We start from the raw sequence: 24,209 nt of genomic DNA on the forward strand, positions 1-24,209 counted from the left end.
ATTACCAACAAAATGTGTTTGACTAAGCAATCTCAATGAGCAAAAACAATTAAACCAACTAATAACTGCTTTTAATAAAAAATCTTGATGAGATATGGTTCGGGTATAAGAAATATGTCATTTGCCGTGATTAATTTGATCCAAAAATTCATTTTCTAGTTCTTTGCAATTCTCCAACTCAAAGGGTTTAGTCTAGCAGTAAAAAAACATACTTTAGATTTAGAAGTTACGGTGAGCCATTCAAGTATCCTTGGAGATAGGTAATGAAAATATTTTAGTGAGTACTCTTTTATTTCTATGATCTTTACTATGTTGTGCAAAACTAACATTCATTCATCATAACTTTTTTTTACCAAAAAGAAATTACTGAGACTTTTATTTTTTTTAATAGTGACATTAAATGTCATACCTCAAGAATCATTATGGTTCGATGATCATTAATTTATTTTTATATTAAAACACATTTACATGTGTTATTATTTTATTAAAAGACATAACGTACATAAAAACATTTACTTTGCATTATTATGTGAAGCGTGTGAGAATTTTCTTCTTTTTAATTATTATTTATTTGTCTTTTTTAATTATTGAATGAAATGTTTTCTAGAAAACAATGCTTGGTAATTTGTGGAGATGTCATTCAATTTGGTAATCTATGAGAAGAATAAGACTCATCATTTGATGAGATTAATTATTCATTGTATTGTCAATTTTGTTTCACCAAAATAACTGTATGTTTGAAGGGAAAAGAGTGAATATTAAAGAGGTGAATGATAATATTAAAAATAATCTTATGGGGATGGTTTGCTTCGATGGAGGATAGAATAACATTTATATTTTCAAAAAAGAGGATGAGTTGCATCGTATTTCATGACTAATTAATTAGATTGTCTTTAATTTCTATTTAAAATTTGAGGTTCACCATAAATTTTATTTATTTTTCTGTTTAATTTTAAATTAGTAACCTGATAACATCAAAGAAGTTATTTATTTGTCAAAAAAAAAATCAAAGAAGTTATTTGTCCCAAATTTTCTATGAAGATGAATCCATACTTTGATGGATTCTTTTTGTAAAAGATTTTGATTGCTTTTCTTAAGAAATATGAAAAATGTAAAAGGTGTTTACATACATGGATGGAGGGCGTAAAATCAAAGACCCAAGCACATATGGATAACACACGACATATGTAACAATGAAATTAGGTCATGTTTCGATATTTTATTGTGTGAGTATATATGCTATATATATGATCAAGACAGCCCAAAAATTTCAACTTTAAAAAACCATGAAAGATACATGAGTAGAAGAGCAATGATTTTATCAAACATAGTAGAAAGTCAATCCCATGATTTTTATCAAGGATAATTTTCTATGAAGTTAAAAACCGCTCTAATTTAGCGATTGTATTTCCTACATTTTGATGCATTTCTTCTTGACTAAATGTGTGCGCTTTTGTGTGAAAATTTAGGGTAAGCTAACTCTGTTTTTCTAGAGATCTCACTATATACTCCCCTCGATCACTATTATGAGTAGAAAAATTATTATTTTTTACGTTCATTCAATAATTGATCTATCTTTAACATTGTATAGATCAGATACATAAGTTATTGGTGAGTGATTTTTTATTTTATTTTTTTTGTTACCATTGTTGAGTGATTTAAAATAAAAAATGATTTTTTTATTCTGATTTAAAGGTGATTGACTATAACAAAGAATAAATATTTAGATTAATGCATATCATCTACATTGATTGCATAATAAAGTGTCTGGTTTATTTGAATTTGAGAGATTCTATGAGGGTAACCTATGTAAGCAAAAACATGAGAAACAAGCAATGAGAGGCCAATCATTTGACCTTACAGAGTATTTTCAAAAGATACAATGTATAAGTATAAAGTAGAAGAGGAAAAATCACCAGAAAAGAGTTTTTGTTTTCGTTAAAAACTCTACCTTCTGATATCCAAATTTCATTTCAATTGAAAAGTAACCACCAAACTTAGTCAAATCTATACTCATACATATTCATTTAAGAAAGAAACAGTGGCTCGTCATATGGGTGTTTATGATGCAGTTTCGATCAATTTTGAGGTAAAATCTAATCTATAATCAAATTAAAATATGGTCTAATCCGATAGGTTTCACAAAAGAACATTCAAACATATGCAATACTATTTTATTTTGAATCAGTAGATTTAAATACTCATAACTCGTCATTAGTGTGATTAGTTATACACTTGTAACAATTTCAATATTACTTGCTAGCATTTTTAAAATCTAAACGCGAACAAAACTACTTATAATCCACATAACATTGGACACTTTAATCAAATTTTTAATATATACAACTTTACAAATGTAAAACTTGATTAAAATATACAACTGTTTAAAAAAAAAACGACAACTTTAATTAGTTTTGTAAAATATACAACTCTACAAATCCTTTGATTTTTTTAGAGGAACTCTACAAATCCTTGTAGTTAAACTTCAACTCTTGCAGTCTTGAGCTTCATCTTTAAATGAATCTACATAACTGAAAAAATAGAACAAATCAATAAAATTTACTTAAACCGAAAGACCAATCGGTCGAAGAGCGACACACATATATCACCCGTTGATAAAGAAGAACAAAATCTGAACAATAAAAGAGACAAAGAGACTCTAAAACTATGGAGAGATAGGAAGAGGATTTTAAACAAAATGATGGATTTTAATATATTATAAACTTAGATGAGTAAAGAACCAAGAACAAATATGTGATATTTAGAGAATATGGATGAGACATTATCTATAGGCACTCTAAGTAAAAATAGGGAAATGCTAACCGGTGTTCTCGGGGCACTGGTTAAAGATATGAAAAAGAAAATTATAGTAGTTAATGCATTGAAATTGTGTAATTAATTTATAGTTGTTGTCATTAAAGATGTTTTGGATTAGTGGGAGTCTCTTTTATTTATGTTCTATGCTTTTGTTTTGGTATTGTTACAGACTGTATGTTATGATTTTCTGCAGAAATAAAGTTCACGAGAGGTTATATTTGTTATAACCATTTATGTATCATTTTGTGCAAATATTGAATTTGCAAACTTCAGTTTTGATCTCACTAAAGTTTTCAGTTGGACCAGTTGAAAATAGACATGATTTAGAGATCACACTACATGAAATTTTCATGTCACTCATCCATATCGATCTATGTCATCAAGTGCATTGATATGGTGGTCGTCGGGGTTCCGTCACGTTATACATTAGTGACGACAGCCGCGGTGGTCCCATCATTAATGTATGAGGTGGACCAGATTGTAAAGTAGAAATCTAAAGATAAATAGCATTCGGACGCGCGCCTAAAGAATTATGGTATAATTATTAAGATATGTAGCCCAAGTGGGAGATTGTTGGAATATTTTATTATTTAATTATATTCCAATAACATTACGTCGGAAAATATCGTAATAATAATTATATTAGCTATTTATCAATTGTGAGTCTTAATTGATTAGTGGTCAAATCAAGTAACAAGGCTATTAGATTTCTAATTGGATAATTAATTAAATATTTAATTAGTTGATATGGACTCAATGAGTGGATGACCGAATGACCCATTAACGAAATAATGGAAAACCCTAATGGTCATTCAATATAAAAGAGGCTATGGTCCCCAATACACCGTACACGCAAAACTCTCTTTTCTCTCCATCTGAAGAGAACTTGAGGCATAAAGGTACCGTTGAGGAAGAACTAAATCAACCGCCGCTAATCCTTGTTGTTTGTTTCAGATCACATCCTCTCTCTGATTGTTGTTGTTGTTGAGTGGCTGCCATGAAAGCCTCAACCAGGTATTCCTTATACCTAATTGTTAATATTCTTGATAAATCAAACATGTCGTATATTCGATCATAATCATGTTCAATGTTTTGTTTGCTTCCGCTATTGATTCATAATTGTTGAACGTGTTTTATGTAATCTGGTTTTATTAAGACCTAAATTTCCAACATACCTCCCGTCCGATTTCTTCATTCCATTTTATTGAACTTCTTTTTAGATGATATAGAGAGACACTTTCTTTCTAAGTTTCCGGGCGCTACATTCGCGCGATTCTCTCATCCGCTACTTATTTCCATCGGAACTGAAAAATCACGAAATCTTCGGATGAATCTAAAAAAATTCATCACCAAAAAACTCAAACAAAAATTAAACCAAACAAATTTTCATAACAAAGGTGGGAGCTTTGCTATCAAATTCAACCCTTTTACTATATAATTCATTGTAAAGTTCCAAAAATGTTAATCTCCACATTCGAAGATTGTTAATACTCGTTGCACACAATTTTCCTCAATTCCACAGCTCCAATTCAAAATCATAAACTCCATAAATCTTCAACAGGAAGATAGGTTGATTAAATAAAAAGTTAATATTTGCTTCCACTAGTGCTAGCATTGAAGATAAACTCCACGCCTCTGGGAATGGATGCACCCACTTTAAAAAATAAAAATCCATCTCAACTCATTTCTATATTACTTTTATGAAAGATTTGTTGTTTGAATCCATCAAATGCATTGTTTGATAAAAATTGTTCATAATGTGAAATTAGGAATAAGAAAAGAAAAAGAATCTCCCTTTTGATTTGGGATAATTTTCAGATGAAGATGACATTTGGTAATGAAGGTGATAATTTTTTTTGGGTTTGATGCCAAGGGGTGATGAATGCTAACATTTTCCACAAAATTTATCATAAAATGGTTTATTTAGTGATTGAAGGTGAGTTAAGAAACCAAAATGTAACAAAAGTTAATTGAATGAAAGAGTAGAATGATTATCCTCGCTACATAATCAAATTTATGAGAAAGAAGAAATAGTACATTTCGTGTGTTTGGTCCAACGTCAGGATTGTAGAAATCACGACAACGCATAAGCTTGGTTTTCTAGCTTCTTAGAAATCACGGTGGGAATTACGTTAGAAATCAAGCTAGAATGGCAAAGAGAGAAAGAGAATCTCCATCAATTGTTCTATTTACGCACAGTCTAAAGAATATTTTCTCTTAGAGAATATCTCTATTTGGCACTCTTTGCTTCATTGGTTTTTATTGTCAATTGTCACTTACTATTTTGGATCATAATAGCTATCGAAAAATAATCCTCCGGCCATCTAGCTTCTGCCACTTCGTTGAATAAGTACTTGAGTTCTCTCCTCTTCTGGACTCTAACACTGTCACATGCTGTAAATTTGCTACCACTTCATTGATAGTCAATGGTATGAAAATGGAAGGCTCCTGCATCTTACCTTTGAATAGCTTCGATTGAGATCATGTATCCAACACATGATGTCTTCCTCGGATTGAGATGTAATATAATATAATTCGTATTCAGGTTTAACCGCACGTCTATCGTTATGCTCCAGAGGTTTACTTTTTTTTTTTGTCACTTGCCTCTACTGTTTTTTTATCAAAAGCAAGAAAAAGAATTGAAATACATTAAAAAATAAAAATTATTTCTACTATTTGTCCAGAACTTGCACATTTTTGTAATATCTATCTACCATCCTGAATCAACCAAGTAAAAATGAGTATGAATCGATACATACGCATATCCGCCCGGTACTCAGTACGGGTAAGTTAACATTTTAGTAGCACCATGGAGGCCATGCTTGAGAGGTTTCAATACAGCTGCTTGCCCCTGCTAAAAATCATTTCAAAGTCTTTTTGTCCACAAAGGAAATGCTTTGGTGACTAGTAGATTTAAAGTGGAATTCTTCCGGTCATGAATGTACTGCAACATCCTTTTCTCCCTGTTTGGTGGACTGTCATAGAGTTCCATCAATGACGACGATGCTGAATCCGGCCGGTTACTCTTCCTCATCAAATATTGGAAGAATGTTAGAATATTCAGGATTAAAACACCATAAAAACACAGTTATGAGCGTGTCTCTACATGACGTATTTAAAATATGTCATTTGTGATTGTGATCTCCTTGGCAAACATCAAAGTGGATTAAAACTGAATTTCAACGATAAAAAATGACAAATTTCAGAAGTTGGGGATGGAAACACACGCCATATCTAAAATCGAATCAAGCTTTATGAATTTTTGGAGAATCAAAAGTATATCAACCCATAAATTTTAATATATGTATTAAATATAATTTTTTTTTACGGGTACAAATTTTGTCTATATGAATTCATATATAAAAATCGTTTGATGCTCAATTGTCATCAAGATTCTTGAACATGTATTTTTTAATACAACCCATTGTCTGTGCAAGACAAAGAATATTATAAATATCCCGTAAAAAAGAGAATATTATAACTAAGGGTTAATTAAGTTTTTCATCCTCATAAAAAACACATATCCCTATTTGCCACATCACTTCTATTGGATAAAAATTATGTTAAAAGACTAAAACATAGAATGGACTGAAATTTTATGGTCTAAGTTTGGAAGATTCATATTACAAAGATCAAAATTCATATGCAACACTTTGTTGCAAGATTATGTCCGTTGATTTTCCCGACCACGATTAGCAGTTGGAGAGAGGGATATATTGGATACAAGCAAGTACAACAAAACAATAAGAACCAAAAATTACTATACATGTTATAATCGCAATATCATTGTAAACCTTCCACTTCTTTTGTTTCATAAACTCAAAAATTATCATGAAAGACTAAATTTTTGTTGGAATGAAGGAAAGGCTAAAAACATGTGGAGCAATGAAAACAAGCAAAAAGTTATACTATCCTCGCGTTGCTTCTACCAAGAAGAGAAGTTAAAAGAAGTTTTTGATTCGTCTCCAATAGGGCAGTGCTATACTACAACGGATTAGTGGTCTTCTTCACAACGAAGTTCTCCTCTGGTTGCTTTTGCCAAAAGTAGTTTGCAGCCTCTATCCATCGGGGATGAACCAAAAACTTCTTTTCTTTAACTGCCCACCGAGACTTCTCAGTTCCAGCATCAGTAGCAACCACATGTGTCACAGTGGGGTCAAGTTCCATCAAACAGGTAGCTCCCATTTGCTCCGCAATCCTCTTGAGAGTTGGTAATGCACCATGATTAATACGGCTGAAAATGATCACACACCCGCTTAAGATTTTCCCTCTAACTGATGATAAAACCTGGAAAAAATGAAAAGATCGCAGGAGCCACATTATAAGAATTTCAAACTAGGGGGATAAATTAGCTAAATATTTCCATTTCAAAATGCTAGAACTACAAAAGACAGACAAATATCATCAAGATAACTACCTGCCTCACATCTCGATCAACAAGATCTCCTTGAAGTTTCTACAAGAAGTTCCACAGCACACAACTTTAGCAATATATTTAAAATAACAGAATTTTTTATCAGGATATGAGATGATAATAAGTGACTCACATCAAAGAACGTGCAGTGGACTTCCTTGAGCATTTCAAGTATTTTTGCAAGTGCTCCATCTGTTTCATTTTCATCGCTCTTCGTTTCAGCAAGAGATTTGCAATTGAAGCCAAACTGCCGACAGCTTGAAGCAAAAAAATGGTATCTTTCCATCAATATCAGATTGTTTTTATGCTTCATCCATGCCTACAACATTTTTTAGCAACAATATATTACATTACATCTCATTTGAAAGTTTAGTTCATAAATGAAAAACCATGACATCTGAAACATTAAATGGATGATCTAAAGCACATTTCTAACTATGAGCTTGCTGTATAGAGAATAAACTTTACAGAAACTATTTAATTCAATTCCAAAAAATTACTAAATATAAAAAAACATCAACGTTAAACTAATAATAGGGCAAACCGCCACACATAAACCCTCACAAGAGCAAGACACAACCATGATGGTATGTGTTATTCTATGCAGTGTTTTTTTCAATTTAGTATAATGTAAGCATCAAAATAGATTAATCAGGCTTAGCGAAAATTATCATTTAGACGATTGTGTTTGATTTGTTCATATATATACTGGTAAAAGAAAATTAGGTAACTCGGCAAAAGAAGTAAGAAACTAGCAGTAAACTCACATGTTCTGTATCGTCAAGAATTAAGACAGCACTTTCTTGCCCCAACACTATGTCAAGCCCCTTTTGATGCCTTTGAGTCCCATCATCTCGAGAAATCACTTTAGAATTGAAGTATTCTCCTTGAGGATCAAGCAGCTTGGCCATCTCCAATGCATAGGGCCTATCACCCATGGTGTAGATGTACATCTCAAACATTTCACTTGCTTCTTTAAGAAATGTACGGACAAAGGGCCTCAACTTTGTCATCATGTGCATATGCTCCAGTTTGAAGAGGCTGCCTTTGGAGACATCTATAATTTCATAATACACGTTAAGGAAAGCAACATATGTACAGTCATAAAAATACCCAAAACATCAAATGGTTAAATTTAGAAAAAGCTATCAAAATGGAAAGACCCTGATTGTCCAAAAATGCAGGAGTTTGAGTTATCATGTCAATCTACTTAAAAAATTATCATCAAAACCAGAGATGCTATTTATACGACAACATGGCTCTACGCTGCGTATGATATATGCAGAGTTCTATGTGATGATGACCAACATGGTACTTGCAATTGCAGAATAACAACGATATCTGTCTTTTAACAACTACAGAAACTTGAGCAAATGCTTGCTCAGCAAATTTTTCATAACAAAAAATGCATCAAGCTTGTGCAAGCTTTTTAAAAATAATTCAACAAGCACAACTGTAAGATTATATGGAAAATACTCATTCGTTCCTTAAACACATTTTGACTAATGTATCTTCATACATTTACAAAAGAAGAAAAAGGTATAATGCCAACATTTCACAAATAGATGATATATTGACAGCACAGCTGAACTAGAACACGTCTAGCATTTATGCTGGATACAGGTCTTCTGTTGTATAAAAAGATAAAGTTCATACTTGGTATGTGAAAAAAGCAATAAAGATGAGGAAATGCATTGAGCAGAACCTTCTAAAATAAAACATGATGTCAATTGCCAAAAGAAAAAGCACATTGGTATACCTTCTAGAGAATCTGTCTCGTTAAGCAAATGTAACTCTTCTGAGCTCAAATGACCAAGGATAGTGGTATTTAGCAATGTATGATCTAGGTCAAGAACTAAGTAAAGCTTTTTACTAAATAAATATTTCTTCATGTCTGTATTGCGCAGTCTAGAAATTTCCTCATCGTGAAGTCTCAATCCCTGCAAATACAAAATTTTCCATTATATTTAAATAAACTATTGCAGGTTAAACTAGATGGATTAACTGGACTGTACTTACATGCTAACATTACTAGCCCAACCATTAACCAAATCATAAGAATGAATATACAATTTATATGTTAAACAATGCATGAAATATTATGATCTGTATACAACTGATAGAATCTTCACATCATCAAACTCTGGTAGTGCATAGAAACCAGTCAACTGTATACTTTTAGTTATATGAAGTTCCCTAGCACAGTAGCTGAACATATACATCCCAAATGAGTGGTAATATAGGCTTGCTACAGTCTACACTGATCGGTCATGATTGATAAAAACCACTCAGTTGATCAAACAGTCATTTGAAAATTGCACCATGTCGTTGTAACAGTCCAAATCTAAATTATTACTCCGTCCAAAATTATAAGTCGTTTTGGAGAGAAAATTTATCCCAAATTATAATTCGCTTTACAATACCAATGAAGTATTAAATGTTACTTTTCCTACTATACCCTCAACTATTTATTACTGTCTTCTTTCAATTATTTAATTTATCTTTCCTATACCGTTAATGAAGGATAATTTTGTAAAATGACTTATAATTTCTCTTTCCCATGCAACATTAATTACACTTCTTAATTTGTGTGAAATGATCAAAATGTCGTATAATTTGGGACAGATGGAGTAATTCCAGAAAATAATCATCAGAAACAATGTATACCTTGTGTATGTACCCAAATGTCACGCCAGATTCCCCATCCAACTTTTGCCCGCAACGTATACACATCTCTCCAAATGAACCAGGATGTGTACATACATCTACCTTCACGGATGACTCTGCGACAACTGAGAGACATAGGTATTACAACAGTTTCAAAATGAAATGATAAGTTATGAGATTCACTATCATATTTTCATAAAGATTTGAAAAGATTGTGCATAATCTGGACCCTTAAAAATAAATTTAAATGAGGTATGGTTGCAAGTTGCAACCCAGTAGCCCATAAAAAAGGCTGTCCAAAGTGTATAACATCTAGTTGTGTACTCCCTTCGGTCACATTTATAAGCGAAAAAAAACTGCTTTTGCGGTGTTTAAGGAAATCAGTTAACTCAATTTTCTTGATTGGATGTAAAACATGAGTCAAGTTTACCATATTGCCCTTTTTAAATTTAACCAAAAAATTCGACCACATTTTTGTTGGAATAAATTCACCAATTTATTTTAATGTGAAACACTCAACGAGAGCATTAATATGAATTCCAAAACTTGTATCCATTCAACTCGTGTGCGTTTACTTATCAGGAAAAAATGAAGACTCGCATTAACATTCTCAAAAAGAACGCTTTGTCTTATTCTTAGTTCCATTTAAATCTACCAAAGCATTCAACAATTTATGACTCTTCCTTTTTATATCGTTACGGTACTCCTCAAAACATGTTTCTTGGAACTCCTTGAAAATCAAATGTATTGTTGGTAAATAAAAGTGTAATAAATGCCTAAAAGATAAAGTGGAATTAAATAAGGCTATATCAGGAATAGAAGAATGTGGTTAAGTTTTGCTTATAATATTGACCAAGACGTGAGGTGGTTTTTTTCCTTATAGATGTGACCGGAGGGAGTATGCATCATCATTAGCTCACTACGCTATAAGAGCTGACAACATCAGTAAATTTAATTCGGTTTCTTGGTTAATGGGGGGGGGGAGGAATGGTTCAAGTAAAGAAAATTGGCAGTTGCAAATAACCATACCCGTCTAAAAATCTTAGGTTGTACAAGTAGTGAATTAATTGCCGATACACCAACAGAACAAACATTGTGATATCCTTTTTTTTAAAATTAAATTGGTTTGCTTGCTCTAAAAATTTATTTCTGAACAAATTTTAAAAAATAAATAAATAAATCATGCAAGTGTGGCGGGAAGGATTCTGGTTCCTAGCAATGAAACAAGAATTAATTACCTAGTTTATGTTCCATGATTCCTTCTGAAGTAGACCCCTCAGTTTCTTCAGTGCTCTCCAACTTACGTCTTTTATTTCTGCTTTAATTTGTAAAGTAAAGTGTAAGCACAAACAAAAATGATAAAAAACTGAAACAAAACAAAAAAAAAAAAATCAAAGAATGCATCGTTGTATCTTAGACACAAAAAATAAGAACTATATGACCCCTGTCTCTCCTATAGCTTTATGCTAATTGGTTCACAATTCAACAAAAACTACAATGGTTAAAGCCTTCTCCCGATAGGTTGGAGTCAGCTACATGGATCAATGCCAAGCGATACAAAATACTATATCAATATCATGGATCATGTCTAAAGATAGGTCATTTGAGAGTCCAGATGGATCATGGAATCCTATTTTTCATTTAGTCCCTTACAATTTAACTATTGCACTCTTTTACAAAAATGTATCTTGACAATTGACATATGACATATCCCTTAGCAGCTAAATATGAGACCCTACTGTCTTTTATTCAATTGAAGTGATCACAGCTTTCTCTTCGATGATTTTATTCCTGGTTCTATTTTGCATGATCAGTCATCAACCATAATATTTTTATCTCTACCACAGTGAACTTATTTGTTAGTGGTTCTTTACTCCCCAACATTGAGTCTCACACAATATTGATGAACTTACAATTACACAGCCAAATTCCCCTATAAGCTTGTGCGATTAACAATTCCACACACCAAAAAACTAATTTTTCATACAGGAGAATATGTAAAACATAGATAAAAATACTTTCATTTGACTAGTTAAGAAGAAAAGGAGTAACCGGTGGTAATAATCATTAGAGTAACGGGGAAAGAAAGACGCTACAAGATTCAGGCCATCACTTTAGTGTGTCTTTATCTAGTACAAACAATGTCCTGAATGTAATGAAAAGTTAAAACATTACACAACGACCATTCATGATTTTTCGGAAACAAGAATCACTCCTAAAACAAACCTGTCAATTCTTGATAATCACTTAAAAAAAAGATTGAAAGTAGCTAGTGAGCAGCTTACTGGTATTAAACTATAATAAAAGTCTGAACCGCCACAATACCCTATAACAAATCTTATCCCACTAGGTGAGGTCTGCTACATGGACCAAATAACGCAATAACATTCTATTATCGTACATCATATCTCTATACAAACCACAAACCCAACAACAACAATCAACTATGTTGTACATAGGGTCAGCTACATTGATCAATCAAATACCATTGCACTCTATCACAAACAAATTTTAAGATATGTCCATTTGTATAAGGACCACATTAAACAATGTTTAATCCTCTAACAAATCATAACCTCAACCTCATATATGAATATGTCATACCTAAAAGATTTCAATAAATTTGTACAATCACACCCGGCAACAGTTTAACTAATACCATAACGCATGTAATATGAAACGGGAGATGAAGAGTACCTGACATCCTCAAACTCGTCTTGGGTTTCAGCTTCTTCATCTGCCGATGAGTCGGGTGAACTTGCATCTAGAGCATCATTGAGATATGAAATGAAGTCATCGCTGCCAGAAGAATGTGCGGGAGAATCTGTAACTACACTCATGTATACCTGTCATCCAACAAAACCACAAATGAGGAAGCAATGATTGGGAGATATAGAAAGTTTCACAGCACAATAATAGCGGTTACTCAATCGGGTTTCTACAATGATGATTGCAAATTGCAGGATGCTTTAAATTATTGGGATTCCAATAATAACGGAAGAAAGCCCTAAAAGTGGAAAACCCTAAAAGGTGAAAGCAGTGTGAAATTTTCTTGAAATTAATAAATCGAAATTAAACATGACCTATGTGATTCAAGAGAGAGAGAGAGAATAAACCTGGAGACTAGAGTTTCGAAGAAGAAGATGATGCAATGGGAGGCACAACGGCGAGGAACGGTGATGGAGGAGGGCGGAGAGGTTGCACAACTGCGTATTAGGTTCGAACTTGAGGGAGAGGGAGTGAAGACCGAACGAGACGCGCAAAAATGGTAGTCAAAACCTGACCGTACCGGCCGGTTCAAACGTGAACCGGTTCTGTTTCCGGTCCGATTGACATTAAAAACCGTTGTTGAGTTGAACCGGGAAACCGGCTATCAAACCGGGAACCGGCGGTTTTCCCGGTTTCAGAGGTCCGACCGTGTTTTGGTTTTTTTCTTGAGAAATAAGAAGAGGTCAGGAATATGTGGTTCGACAATAGGGAATGAAAGTTTTGGGCCTAGCCGATTATTAACATTACTCTTGGGTTTTTTTAGACTCGTTTATTTGAGAAATTTATTGCATTTATGATAATTTATATACAATTAACATTAATAAAAGATTATTATATCATTTTAAATTACAACAAGTATGAGGAATCATATAAGTAATTTTTTTAAAAACTACTTTATAGTAAAATATGAATATTATGGGTGCGTTTGATTTGCTAAAAAATGAAGGACAGGACAGAACAACTTCAGTTGTCCAGTGTTTGATTTGTAAAACTGTTTCAGGTACAGGACAAACTGGAGGCAAGAGACAGGACAAAAACTGATATTTTTGTGCCTCAGCAAACCACAGCACAACTTTTTTGTCCCACGTACAAGTTGTCTAAAATATCAAAATAGCATTTTGTCCCCCAAAAATCGTATAAAACAAAAAATTATTCAATGTCATAAAAATTTGTCCTGTGATGTTCTCCCTTGTATTGTGATGTTCTTTCTTGTACTGTTCTGTACTGTACTTGCTGTTTTGCAAACCAAACATTTTTTTGTGTATTATTTCATATTTAAAAATAATATATATATATATATATATTTCACTATTACCGGTCCAACCCCGATTGAATCCCGATCCGATATTTGAACCTCGAACCCCCTGAGTATACCGGTTTGATGCCCGGTCCCGTGTTTTGATTACAAAATACTTTAAATAAGATCCATATACCCATCATACATATAAATGCATAATTTTTTTATTTTCAATATTTTTTTTATTAGAAAAAATTATGAAAATTTAACATATTATTCATCTAGACAAATCTAACAACATCTTATGTGATATGATTAGAAAAATACGATCAAACTATGTTAAATCAATATTGCACATTATCGAGTAAGTCATATAGTATGAGACGGAGAAAGTAATATATATATACATTATATATACAGAAAACTACCTCTTTCAGCACTTTTGGGTTGAATTTTTCTTTCCAAAAATACTTTCGATTTTCAATATAAATAACACAACTAACAAATAGATAAGAATGAATTTAAATACACGATATTTTTTTTTCTTTATCATTAAAATAGTGTAATAATCTAGATGAGTATATTTATACTTACTTTTTCATCATTACAATTATACCCTTAAACAACTTTTTCTATAATAAAATTGTTGATGGTGTCATTAAAAAAAAAAATAGATTATATTTTTTTGTTATATTGTATTATTGTCGATGCCGTTGAAATAAATAATCATGGTTAGTTTAATTTTTTATGACTTGAAAGCAACAAACATTTATATATTTTTTAAGTTTTAATCAAAATTAAAATTTCATAAAAAAAAACACCGTTCATAATTTTCAAACGTTGGTGCAATAAAAAAATAGAAAGACAGACATGTTTTCGTTAGTATATAATAATTATAATTATAAAGGAAATAACAAGTCGACCATAGTTTTCTCTCTCTAGCTTTTCTCTTACAGTTTCTCCATTGAGGGGTGGTTTTGGGTCAATTCTTAACCTGAAATCACTCATCTTCAGCGAATTAAAATTGAAAAAAAAAAGAACAATAAGCAATAATAAGTTGAATTAAAATAAGATAATAATAATAAGTTGTTACAAGTTTAATATTGAGATTTAAAATTAATTTAAGGATAATTATGGCAATGCAATAAAATTTTAAAGAGATTTGCTCCCCTTCCCTCCCCTTCTAAAAATTGAACAAACATTTCAAATTAAAAATCTTCCTTCCCCTCAAAAACTCTCGAACCAGACGGACCCTTAAACAAATTTTTATATAATAATATTATATTATTGGTGTCAGTTAGTAATATATTTACAATATTGATTTGTAATTAAAAATGATAAGCGCTGATTTATTACAATTAGTCATCCGCTAGTAATTATAATGATCATAATTAAAAGATAAAAATATTTTACATAGACCGAAAAAAGCGATTACAACACACTACATAATCTTTTCTCCCTAAACTATACTCCATGTTATCATTACATAAACTTCAAATATATTGTAATAGTTTTTTCTTTTATGGTGGTCGAGGTTCGAACCCCAGATTTTGTATATATTATATATTGTCTATACAAATTGAGCTAAACTCACGAGGACATATATTGCAATAGCTGATATCATTGCATAGACTCCAAATATTCCCTAAAACAATATTCAAATATGTTTTGTCAAAAGATAACTAATGTATAAATCTCAACTAATTTCTCACAAGTATTAAGATCTGTACTTTTTGGTATTTAAAAATAAAAAAATATTCCTTAAAAAAAAAAATGTACTCTGAATATATTCCCATGAGTATCAGTGAAGTATATGATATATATGTATTTAATAAAATATATATTTTTCAAATTTAGTAAATAATTACGATATTTTTCGAGCGTGTTTCATCGAATTAATCCTTTCGGACTATGAGATCTCAAATTAAGGGTGATGGGTGACTTTTGAGTATAGGACCTTAGTTAGTAGGTCTTCTTTTTAAGAGGGTGCGATGTACATGTAAATACACTGACGATCAAGGCAGTAAACGTGGTGGGTGAAAGAGATCTCCTTAAATTGTTACGTGGACAATTGTCCTCGGGGACACTTGTGAGCAAATTATTAAGAGTCATTGTTGAATATAGACTCAATCGATGTTGTAGAATGTGGATCCTTATCTATGGCCTTAATCCAGTGATATTTATGACAAGTCCATGATATGGTTCTCCTAAAAGTAAGCTCTGTGAGAAACACACACTCAGGCAATGACTGAGGCCTTGGTTAGTCCATATATGTGTGTGTCAATATATATATATATATATATATATACTCTACATACTATTTTAGTGACCAACTATTATTAATATATTAAAAATATTGAGGAATATTATGTATTGCTCCCCAGTTTTAATATCCATGTCGCATTGTTCCAATGTATACCATTAACACAACTTACTTTAATCATATTTTTTAATTAATGTATAAATACAAATATTAGCATGTAAGATATTGTTCGATTTGTCTCAATAAATATTTTCAAAATATTAAATATTAATAATTTTCTTACTTTAGATAATTAAATATAGAGTAAATAGTCAATTTTCCCCCTGAAATTGTAAGTTTCATCAATTATCCCCCTGAAATTAACAAAATTTCAATTACCCCCCTGAAATTTCACAACGTTAGTCAATTTACCCCCTCCGTCAAATTTTTCTGTTAGTGAACATGACGTTTTGCAAATACCCCCCTGAAGTTTTGCACTTATGTGCAAAATGCCCCCCAAACTTAAAAATTTATATTATTTTTTTCTTAAAAACAAACAATTAATAGTTAAATATTAAAACTAACTATTAATTTTGGAATTTGGGAAAACTACATGCATATATACATCAAAATAGGTTCCAAAATGGGGAAAAATATGTATTTTTTAAAGTGACAATAATAGGATGATTTGTGGATTAATATTGGGGGTTGTGTAGTTTAAATGGTTTGAGCAAATTGTTGAAGGAGTTGGAGGAGTTAAAAGACTAAGGTAGTGAAGGAGAAAATATAAATTTAAATCCGATTATTAATTTGTTTATAAACCTCTAAAAATAATAATTTGTCTATTAGAAATAACCATTATTGTCACTTTAAAAATACACATTTTTCCCTATTTTGATGTATATATCTATGTAGTTTTTCCAAACTCCAAAATTAATAGTTAGCTTTAATATTTAACTATTAATTGTTTGTTTTTAAGAAAAAAATAATATAAATTTTTAAGTTTGGGGGGTATTTTGCACATAAGTGCAAAACTTCAGGGGGGGTATTTGCAAAACGTCATGTTCACTAACAGAAAAATTTGACGGAGGGGGTAAATTGACTAATGTTGTGAAATTTCAGGGGGGTAATTGAAGTTTTGTTAATTTCAGGGGGGTAATTGATGAAACTTACAATTTCAGGGGGGAAATTGACTATTTACTCATTCAATATATATATATATATAGGGGTTTGCTAGAACACACCCATTAATTTTTATGTGAAAGTATTTTAGCAAAGCTACACCTTAAGGTGTATTTAACCACTTTTTAGTTATTCACTTGCTAAAATACTGCTTCTAAAAAATAAGTGAGTGTATTCTAACAAATGCCTATAATTTGCTAGAACACACCCACTTGTTTTTTTAGAAGGTGTGTTATAGCAACATACACCTTAAGGTGTATTTATTAACTTTTTAGTTATAACTTGCTAAAACACTCCCACATAAAAACTAGTGGGTGTGTTCTAACAAATCATATATATATATATATGACATATCAAGTGAGAGCACTTTCAAAATGAGAGATGAGAGGAATAAATTATAACCTTTGGATCAAGATCAACGGACTACATTAAAAGTTGGACTTTAAATTGCACCTGCCTGTATTTCCTTCTTTCTACGCGCCTCATTATTCAAACAGGAAAACCAATAACAATGTTGTGGTGTACAAACTGGATTTTTATTTTACACAAATCTGAGTTTTTGTTGAGTTTAATAATTAAAAGAGAAGAGAGAGATGTGAAAGAAAAAAAAAAGAGAAGAGAGAGAAAGGCAATGCTGGAACTGAAGAGAGAATCACGCGCGTGCGGTTAAGGAAGACATATATGAGAAGCAGTTTTAAGATCTCATATGTTCCTTTTAATCCTCCCATCTCTCATTTTAAAAGTGATCACACTTGATATGTCATATATATATATATATATATATACCCCTAGATGTCCAGTCAACTGATGCGCCTCAACGCATTTCGGGGAGAACCAGCTAGCTCTGGGTTTGAGTGGCATTTCACCGCTATCCACAACTCATCCGTTGATTTTTCAACTTCAGTCGGTTTGGACCTCCACTTAGTTTCACCTAAGCCGAGATAAACTGTTAGACTTCTTTATTGCGTTGCGAAGAGAGATCGTTGCTCTTGGAGTTGAGGTATTTCTTTCGTTATTGAATCTATCTATATATATATATATATATATATATATATATATATATATATATATATATATATATATATATATATATAGGGCATATCAAGTGAGAGGGCTTTTTATTATGAGAGGTGAGAGGGTTGAATCCTAGCCCTTGGATTAATCTTTACAATGGTATTGAATTTTAATAACTGCATCCAAACTTTTCGCCACCCTCATTTGCTTGTGCGACCTTTCCTTTCCTTTCTTCATTAAAAAAACAAAAAACCATTCTGCATTCTCTCTCTCTCTCTCTCTCTCTCTCGTGTTGCTGATTTGATGCTACGATCTTTTCTTTCAATTTTAACTTTTCCGGTTCTTGGGTTTGCTGAATCAACTCTAATTGTTTTAGTTAAAATGAATCAAAAGTTATTATTTACACACCTAACCTTTCTTCATCACTGTCACAAGTAGCCATTATTGACCTCACAATTATCGTATTCTTTTCAATATCAAAAATAACAATTATTATATATAAATTTAGATGCTGGATCAATTTGAAGCTTGGCCAAAAATAATAATTTACTTAGTGGCTCATCCTATTAAGCCCCAAAATTTGAATCGACGTGCAGTTCCTTTTGGCATGGAAAGAAAACTTACAGGTTTTGTTAATTATGATTTAAAAAGCTATGAAAAAAATGGGAGTTTCATGAGATAGAAACAATTGGGTGAGTCACAAAATACGAAACAGAAGAGACCAAGCAAAGTGATTGGGAAACTAAAGAAGAAAGAAGATGGTATTGTGGGAGAAATTTAATACGCGCCTAGTTTTCTGTAACATACTAAATCTGAACCGTTGCTTTAAATCCAAGGGTTAAGATTTAACCCTCTCACTCTCACAATAAATCTCCTCTCATTTAAAATGCCATATATATATATATATATATATATATATATATATATATATATATATTGACGGTCAAAGTTCCTCATTCGCATGCGTGAGGTAGTTGGCCACGACATGCATTTTAAAACACCAGAGAGTGCTATAAAAAATTTTGAGGGGATGGAAATTTAACATTTAATATTCATATATTAATATATAAATAAATGACACACATTAACAATATCCGTATATTCAACTAAAAAAAGTGCTCGTAAATATACATGTAAAAAAATACTTGTATATATAGCAGAGTGATTAAAAATTTTAAATTTATGCAATATAAAATTATAATTCATAAAGTAATGAAAGCTTATAGAAATTATAAAATTATATAAGTTGATATAATATTTCTCATACGACGTTTAAATATATATAGAATTAGGATCCGTTGATATCAGGTGTCAACGGATCCGTTGATATCAGGTGTCAACGGATTCGTTGACACCAAATTCTGACCGTCTAAATTTTTAATCGAAGGGCTAACAATTCATCTACATGATAACTAGAGTGGACTCCCCCTGCACTCAGGTGTTGTAGGTCTTTCTTTCATCATTGTTGGTGATTACGTTTCCGTTTACCTCCCTCTTCGATGATCGATGAAATTTCACTTCTATTCCAACAAATTCTTATAGGAATTGTGATCGTCTCTTTCCCCCTTTAATATCAATTTGCATTCTAAGTCACATGGAGAAGCTAATTGAAGAGAGTATGAGGTAATCAATTACTAAAAGTGAAATTTTGACAAAAGCATTTACGTTGTGGTTGTGCAGAGGAACATTCCTGGACAAAGGTTATACCCTTTCTTTGAAAAATAAAAAAACCATGCGTGTCGTACAAATCTTTAAGTTCATGACAAAAACTTATTTGTTCATGCCCTTGTGTTCAACTCTGAGATATCAAATTGAATTTTAAAACATAAAATTGATGGCAGGAGTAAGATATCAAATTCACTATATATGAATATATAAAACCAATTTCATGGTTTTGGTGAAATCGAAAACCCTTCAATTAAATTTGCAACAGACTTTCTGTGTGGTCAATTACGGGAGTGTAGAAAGAGATTGGTGAAGAACCAGTGTATTAAGGTGTGTAAAATAAATTTGATGTCACCGTGCACTTTTAAGTGAATAATAATAGCCATTAGATTAAACAAATTTAATGGATGAGATTTGGTGTTAACGAATCTGTTGACACCTGATGTCAACGGATCTTAACTCATATATATATATATATATATATATTTAGGGGATGTATCAAATGAGAGGACATTTTAAAATGAGAGGGTGAGAGGAATTAATTTAGACCGTTAGATCAAAATCAACGCCTCATATTTAATTGTTCTTTCAAAAGGGTCAAATACTGTAACCTATCTTTCCTCTTCTCCACTTCGTCTTCTCTCTTCTGTTGCTCTCATCTCATGTGATTTTCTTAACGTTATTCTCAGACCTTTCCATCTCAACAAAAAATAATACCCTTAATTAACACATGAAAAAATAATTAATCAACACTAAAATTCAGCAATTTACCATTAATTTTAATTTTTAAGAAAATTGGATAATCTTGTTTGAGAACATTCCACCATTAACGTGAATCTTCCTTTAACAAGCCATAAATGTAAAGCTTCCAGTAAGTATTTTAAGGTGCAATCCCTGATTATTCCGTCGTGGTTACCGGCGAAAGGGAAACGTTTGGTGAATGCTTTGGCGACGGCGAAAAAACGGTTGTCTGAGGATACGTCACTGTTACGGCGGAGTCAAGGCTTCCAAAAGGGATCCTTTCTTCTCTGCGCTTTTTTCCTCTATATTACCAGTCCATGTTGCTAAAATCTAATCTATGCATCTTTTTCCAAACGAAGATCAAGAGGAGAGTGACAATAAAGAAAGAATCTGAGCGCAAGAGAGAAGCCATGGATACAGGGAGAAGGAAGCCAACATTTCAGTTTCAGCTAGGGATAAGGAAAAGAGAGTATCATACGAGTCATAGAAGTGACATTTAATCACAGCCATCTAATTTAATCTAAGGGTCATTATTTCATCCTCTCACCCTCTCATTCTAAAATGTCCTCTCACTTGATACATCACCTATATATATATATATACCCACCAAACCTTGTATTTGTGCGAGTGATCGGACATAGTAATGAGATGAGTGCAGATTGTGTACATATAAGTTTAATACTAAAATTTATTTTGGTTTCCTCATAAAACTAAATTTATTTAGTAAAGTGGGCTTATTTATTTGCTTTTGATTTTTAGTTTTAAATACTCAATTGAAAATCACTAATCAGTGTACAAAAACTATTTTTGAAAGAAAAAATAAATAAAAGACTGTTTGGTAATTCAGGTCCAACCTCACTAGCTCCACAAGACTTCGGGGTGCTTGGTTTGCAAAACAGTAAGTACTTGACTGAACAGTATAAGACAAAATAGCACAACATAAGACATAACAACATAGGACAAATTTTTATGACATTGAATAATTTTTTATTTTATACGATTTTTGGGGTGCGAAATGCTATTTTTGTATTTTAGACAACTTGTATGTGGGATAAAAAGTTGTGTTGTGGTTTGGTGAGGGACAAAAATATGAGTTTTTATCCCGTCCCTTGCCTCTAGTTTGTCCTGCACCTAAAACAATTTTACAAATCAAACACTGAACAACTAGAGTTGTTCTTTCTTGTCCTTCATTTTTTAGCAAATCAAACGCACCCGATCATCCTTATTTTTTATATTGTTTGTTGCTATATTTATAAAATACCGTTAATGAAAAGTGTCACAATTTTTTATGTTTTTATAGAGTGAAACCCAAAATAAAAAATTCAAAACACCTATGTTTTCATCTTTTTTAGTTTTAAAAAAGAGAAAAACAAAAACTGTTTAAAATTGCCTATTACAAATGAAACGAGTAATCAAACGTCATCGTGAGTTTAGCTTAATTGGTCCTAATTTTTTATATTGTTTGTTGCTATATTTATAAAACGCCGTTAATGAAAAGTGTCACAATTTTTATGCTTTTATAGAGTGAAACCCAAAATAAAAAATGTAAAACACCAATGTTTTCATTTTTTTTAGTTTTAAAAAAGAGAAAAACAGGAAGAGTTTAAAATTGCCTATTACAACCTATTACAAACGAATAATCCTCGTGAGTTTAGTTCAGTTGATCGGTACATAAAATATGCAAAGTCTGAGATTTAAACCTGGATTACTACAAAAAAAAAAACGAGTAATCAAACAAACAGACCCCAATCTATTGATAAGACTAATTTTTTTTTTGGTTAAGTAAGATTCATTGAATGATTTATTCATTTCTTCTAGCATGTGGTTTTTATATGCTTGGGACAATCCAAGTATTTTCCCAAATTCAAAACACTTTCAAAATCCAATTTTATCTACGAAAATATATAAAACGAATAAAAAGGCGAATACTACAGTTGTCATTTTGGGTTGAGAAAACTAGACAAGGATAAAAAAAAGGCAAATTTTACGGTACACCCAACATATTTGAGTGTACCGGTACACCAACCCTTTAATTTTATAGGTAAATAAGTCGTTTTTTTGAAGAAAAATATTATTTTTTATCATTTATAATTATAATGATTAAATCTTATTCATCAAAAGTGTAAACAATTTTTTTTTTTTTAATTTCTATCGCTCATAATAGAGAACTTTGATTATTTTATACGATAATATGTAAAAAAATAACTATGATTCTTATAAACAATGAATGATGCATTTTTCTTCTGAAATCATATTGTCATACCCCAATTTTTGACCTAAGGCCCCACTGACACATGTCACTTGACTCTGATCAATCTCTGATTTTTCAGTGAAAAAAATTCGGCAGGGAGGTATTTTAAAATACCTCATTTTTTATTCCGAGTCGGGTCCTCTTTTCTCTTTTTATTTTCTTTCCATCTTTTATTAATTTTAATTTTAAGATTAATTACTTTTTTTTATATTTAATAATTTTTATTTTCCATCTTTTAATTTTATTTTTCTTTACATAATTTAGTTTAATTTGTTTTTATTTTATTTCATATTAGATTTATTTTATTTTTATTTTATTTATTTTTAATTAATTAGTGTCCCAAAAAACAAAAGTGTCAATAGGTCAAAAAATAAAATGTCCAAGGTCTAAAAAAATTTCAAGTCAAGTGTCAACTTTAACATTCTTTTTTCAAAATTCACCATAATTGTCCATCATTTCCATTAAACCAATTTTCCATTTTTCATCAACCTCCTCACCTATAAATAGAGCCCTCATTCCACACATTTGAGACACCAAAAGTTCTCTTGAGTTGTCAAAGAACTTTTCTCTCTTCTCCCTATTTAGCTTGTGTTGACGAGCTATTCTTTTCTTCTCCCTCTTTTTTCTGTCCCTTCGGAAAAGTCCCTTCGGAATTTTGTCCCTTCGGTAATTTTTGTCCCTTTGGTTGTCCATTTCTTTTTATTTTATTCTATTTAGCATTTTAATTATTGTTATTTATTTTCCAGCAATTAGAATGTATTTAGGTCCAATGTAAATATAAATAAGAAAAGTGTGTGGGTGTGTGTGTCCTTTTATTTCTTTACCGCCTTAGATATATCCAAAAATGCAAAAAAATTAGATTAGGAATTTTGTGGTGATCCAACGTCACGACAAAAATCCACGCGCTTTTATTTTTATTGCTCTGTTAGTTTAATTTTTATTTAATATTTCAAAAAAACAAGTGACCGCGTTTTTATTTTATTTTCTTAATCAAACTTCAATCAATTTAACTTTACTTTAAGTCTATTTTTTTAATATTTAAAAACACAAACAAATACTCATTTGCCACTTGACTTTTCATTTTAAAACCTTTTTCAAAACTAATAAAAAACACTCAACAAATCAAACATCAATTTTTACCCCAAACTACGAGGTTTTGATCCCTCATGGGTATGTAGGCAGAGGACCATGTCCTTTCAAATCAATAAAA

The 24,209-nt window shown here is 31.4% G+C and overlaps 1 protein-coding gene across 8 annotated transcripts; it reads right to left on the bottom strand.

Moving 5' to 3' along the window:
* Nucleotides 1–6,533: 6,533 nt before the first annotated feature.
* Nucleotides 6,534–13,170, bottom strand: LOC25494112 (RNA polymerase II C-terminal domain phosphatase-like 4). 8 transcript variants are annotated; one of them, XM_039833496.1, is made up of 10 exons: nucleotides 13,015–13,156; nucleotides 12,825–12,905; nucleotides 12,596–12,744; nucleotides 11,137–11,216; nucleotides 9,899–10,023; nucleotides 8,991–9,171; nucleotides 7,999–8,288; nucleotides 7,365–7,550; nucleotides 7,235–7,273; nucleotides 6,534–7,104 (listed from the first exon to the last, which is right to left on the bottom strand). In XM_039833496.1, the coding sequence occupies exons 3-10, from the start codon at nucleotides 12,736–12,738 to the stop codon at nucleotides 6,802–6,804; spliced, it is 1,347 nt and encodes a 448-aa protein (XP_039689430.1). In that variant the 5' UTR covers nucleotides 12,739–12,744; nucleotides 12,825–12,905; nucleotides 13,015–13,156; the 3' UTR covers nucleotides 6,534–6,801. The 8 variants fall into 8 exon arrangements, with proteins under 8 accessions (XP_039689430.1, XP_039689429.1, XP_013458303.1 ...); XM_039833495.1 differs by having other exon boundaries at nucleotides 12,825–12,921; nucleotides 13,015–13,155; XM_013602849.3 differs by lacking the exon at nucleotides 12,825–12,905 and having other exon boundaries at nucleotides 11,137–11,213; nucleotides 13,015–13,170.
* Nucleotides 13,171–24,209: the final 11,039 nt, after the last annotated feature.

The sequence above is a fragment of the Medicago truncatula genome, chromosome 4, assembly GCF_003473485.1.
Source record: "Medicago truncatula cultivar Jemalong A17 chromosome 4, MtrunA17r5.0-ANR, whole genome shotgun sequence".
Classification (NCBI taxonomy): Eukaryota; Viridiplantae; Streptophyta; class Magnoliopsida; order Fabales; family Fabaceae; genus Medicago; species Medicago truncatula.

What these genes read in the sequence shown, in the direction of transcription:
- LOC25494112 (XM_024783031.2), bottom strand. Translation starts at nt 12,738, where the DNA reads ATGAGTGTAGTTACAGATTCTCCCGCACATTCTTCTGGCAGCGATGAC. An exon ending in AATCATGGAACATAAACTAG is followed by an intron (nt 10,024 to 11,136) that starts GTAATTAATTCT and finishes TATGTCTCTCAG; the next exon opens with TTGTCGCAGAGTCATCCGTG. An exon ending in CATTTGGGTACATACACAAG is followed by an intron (nt 9,172 to 9,898) that starts GTATACATTGTT and finishes TTGTATTTGCAG; the next exon opens with GGATTGAGACTTCACGATGA.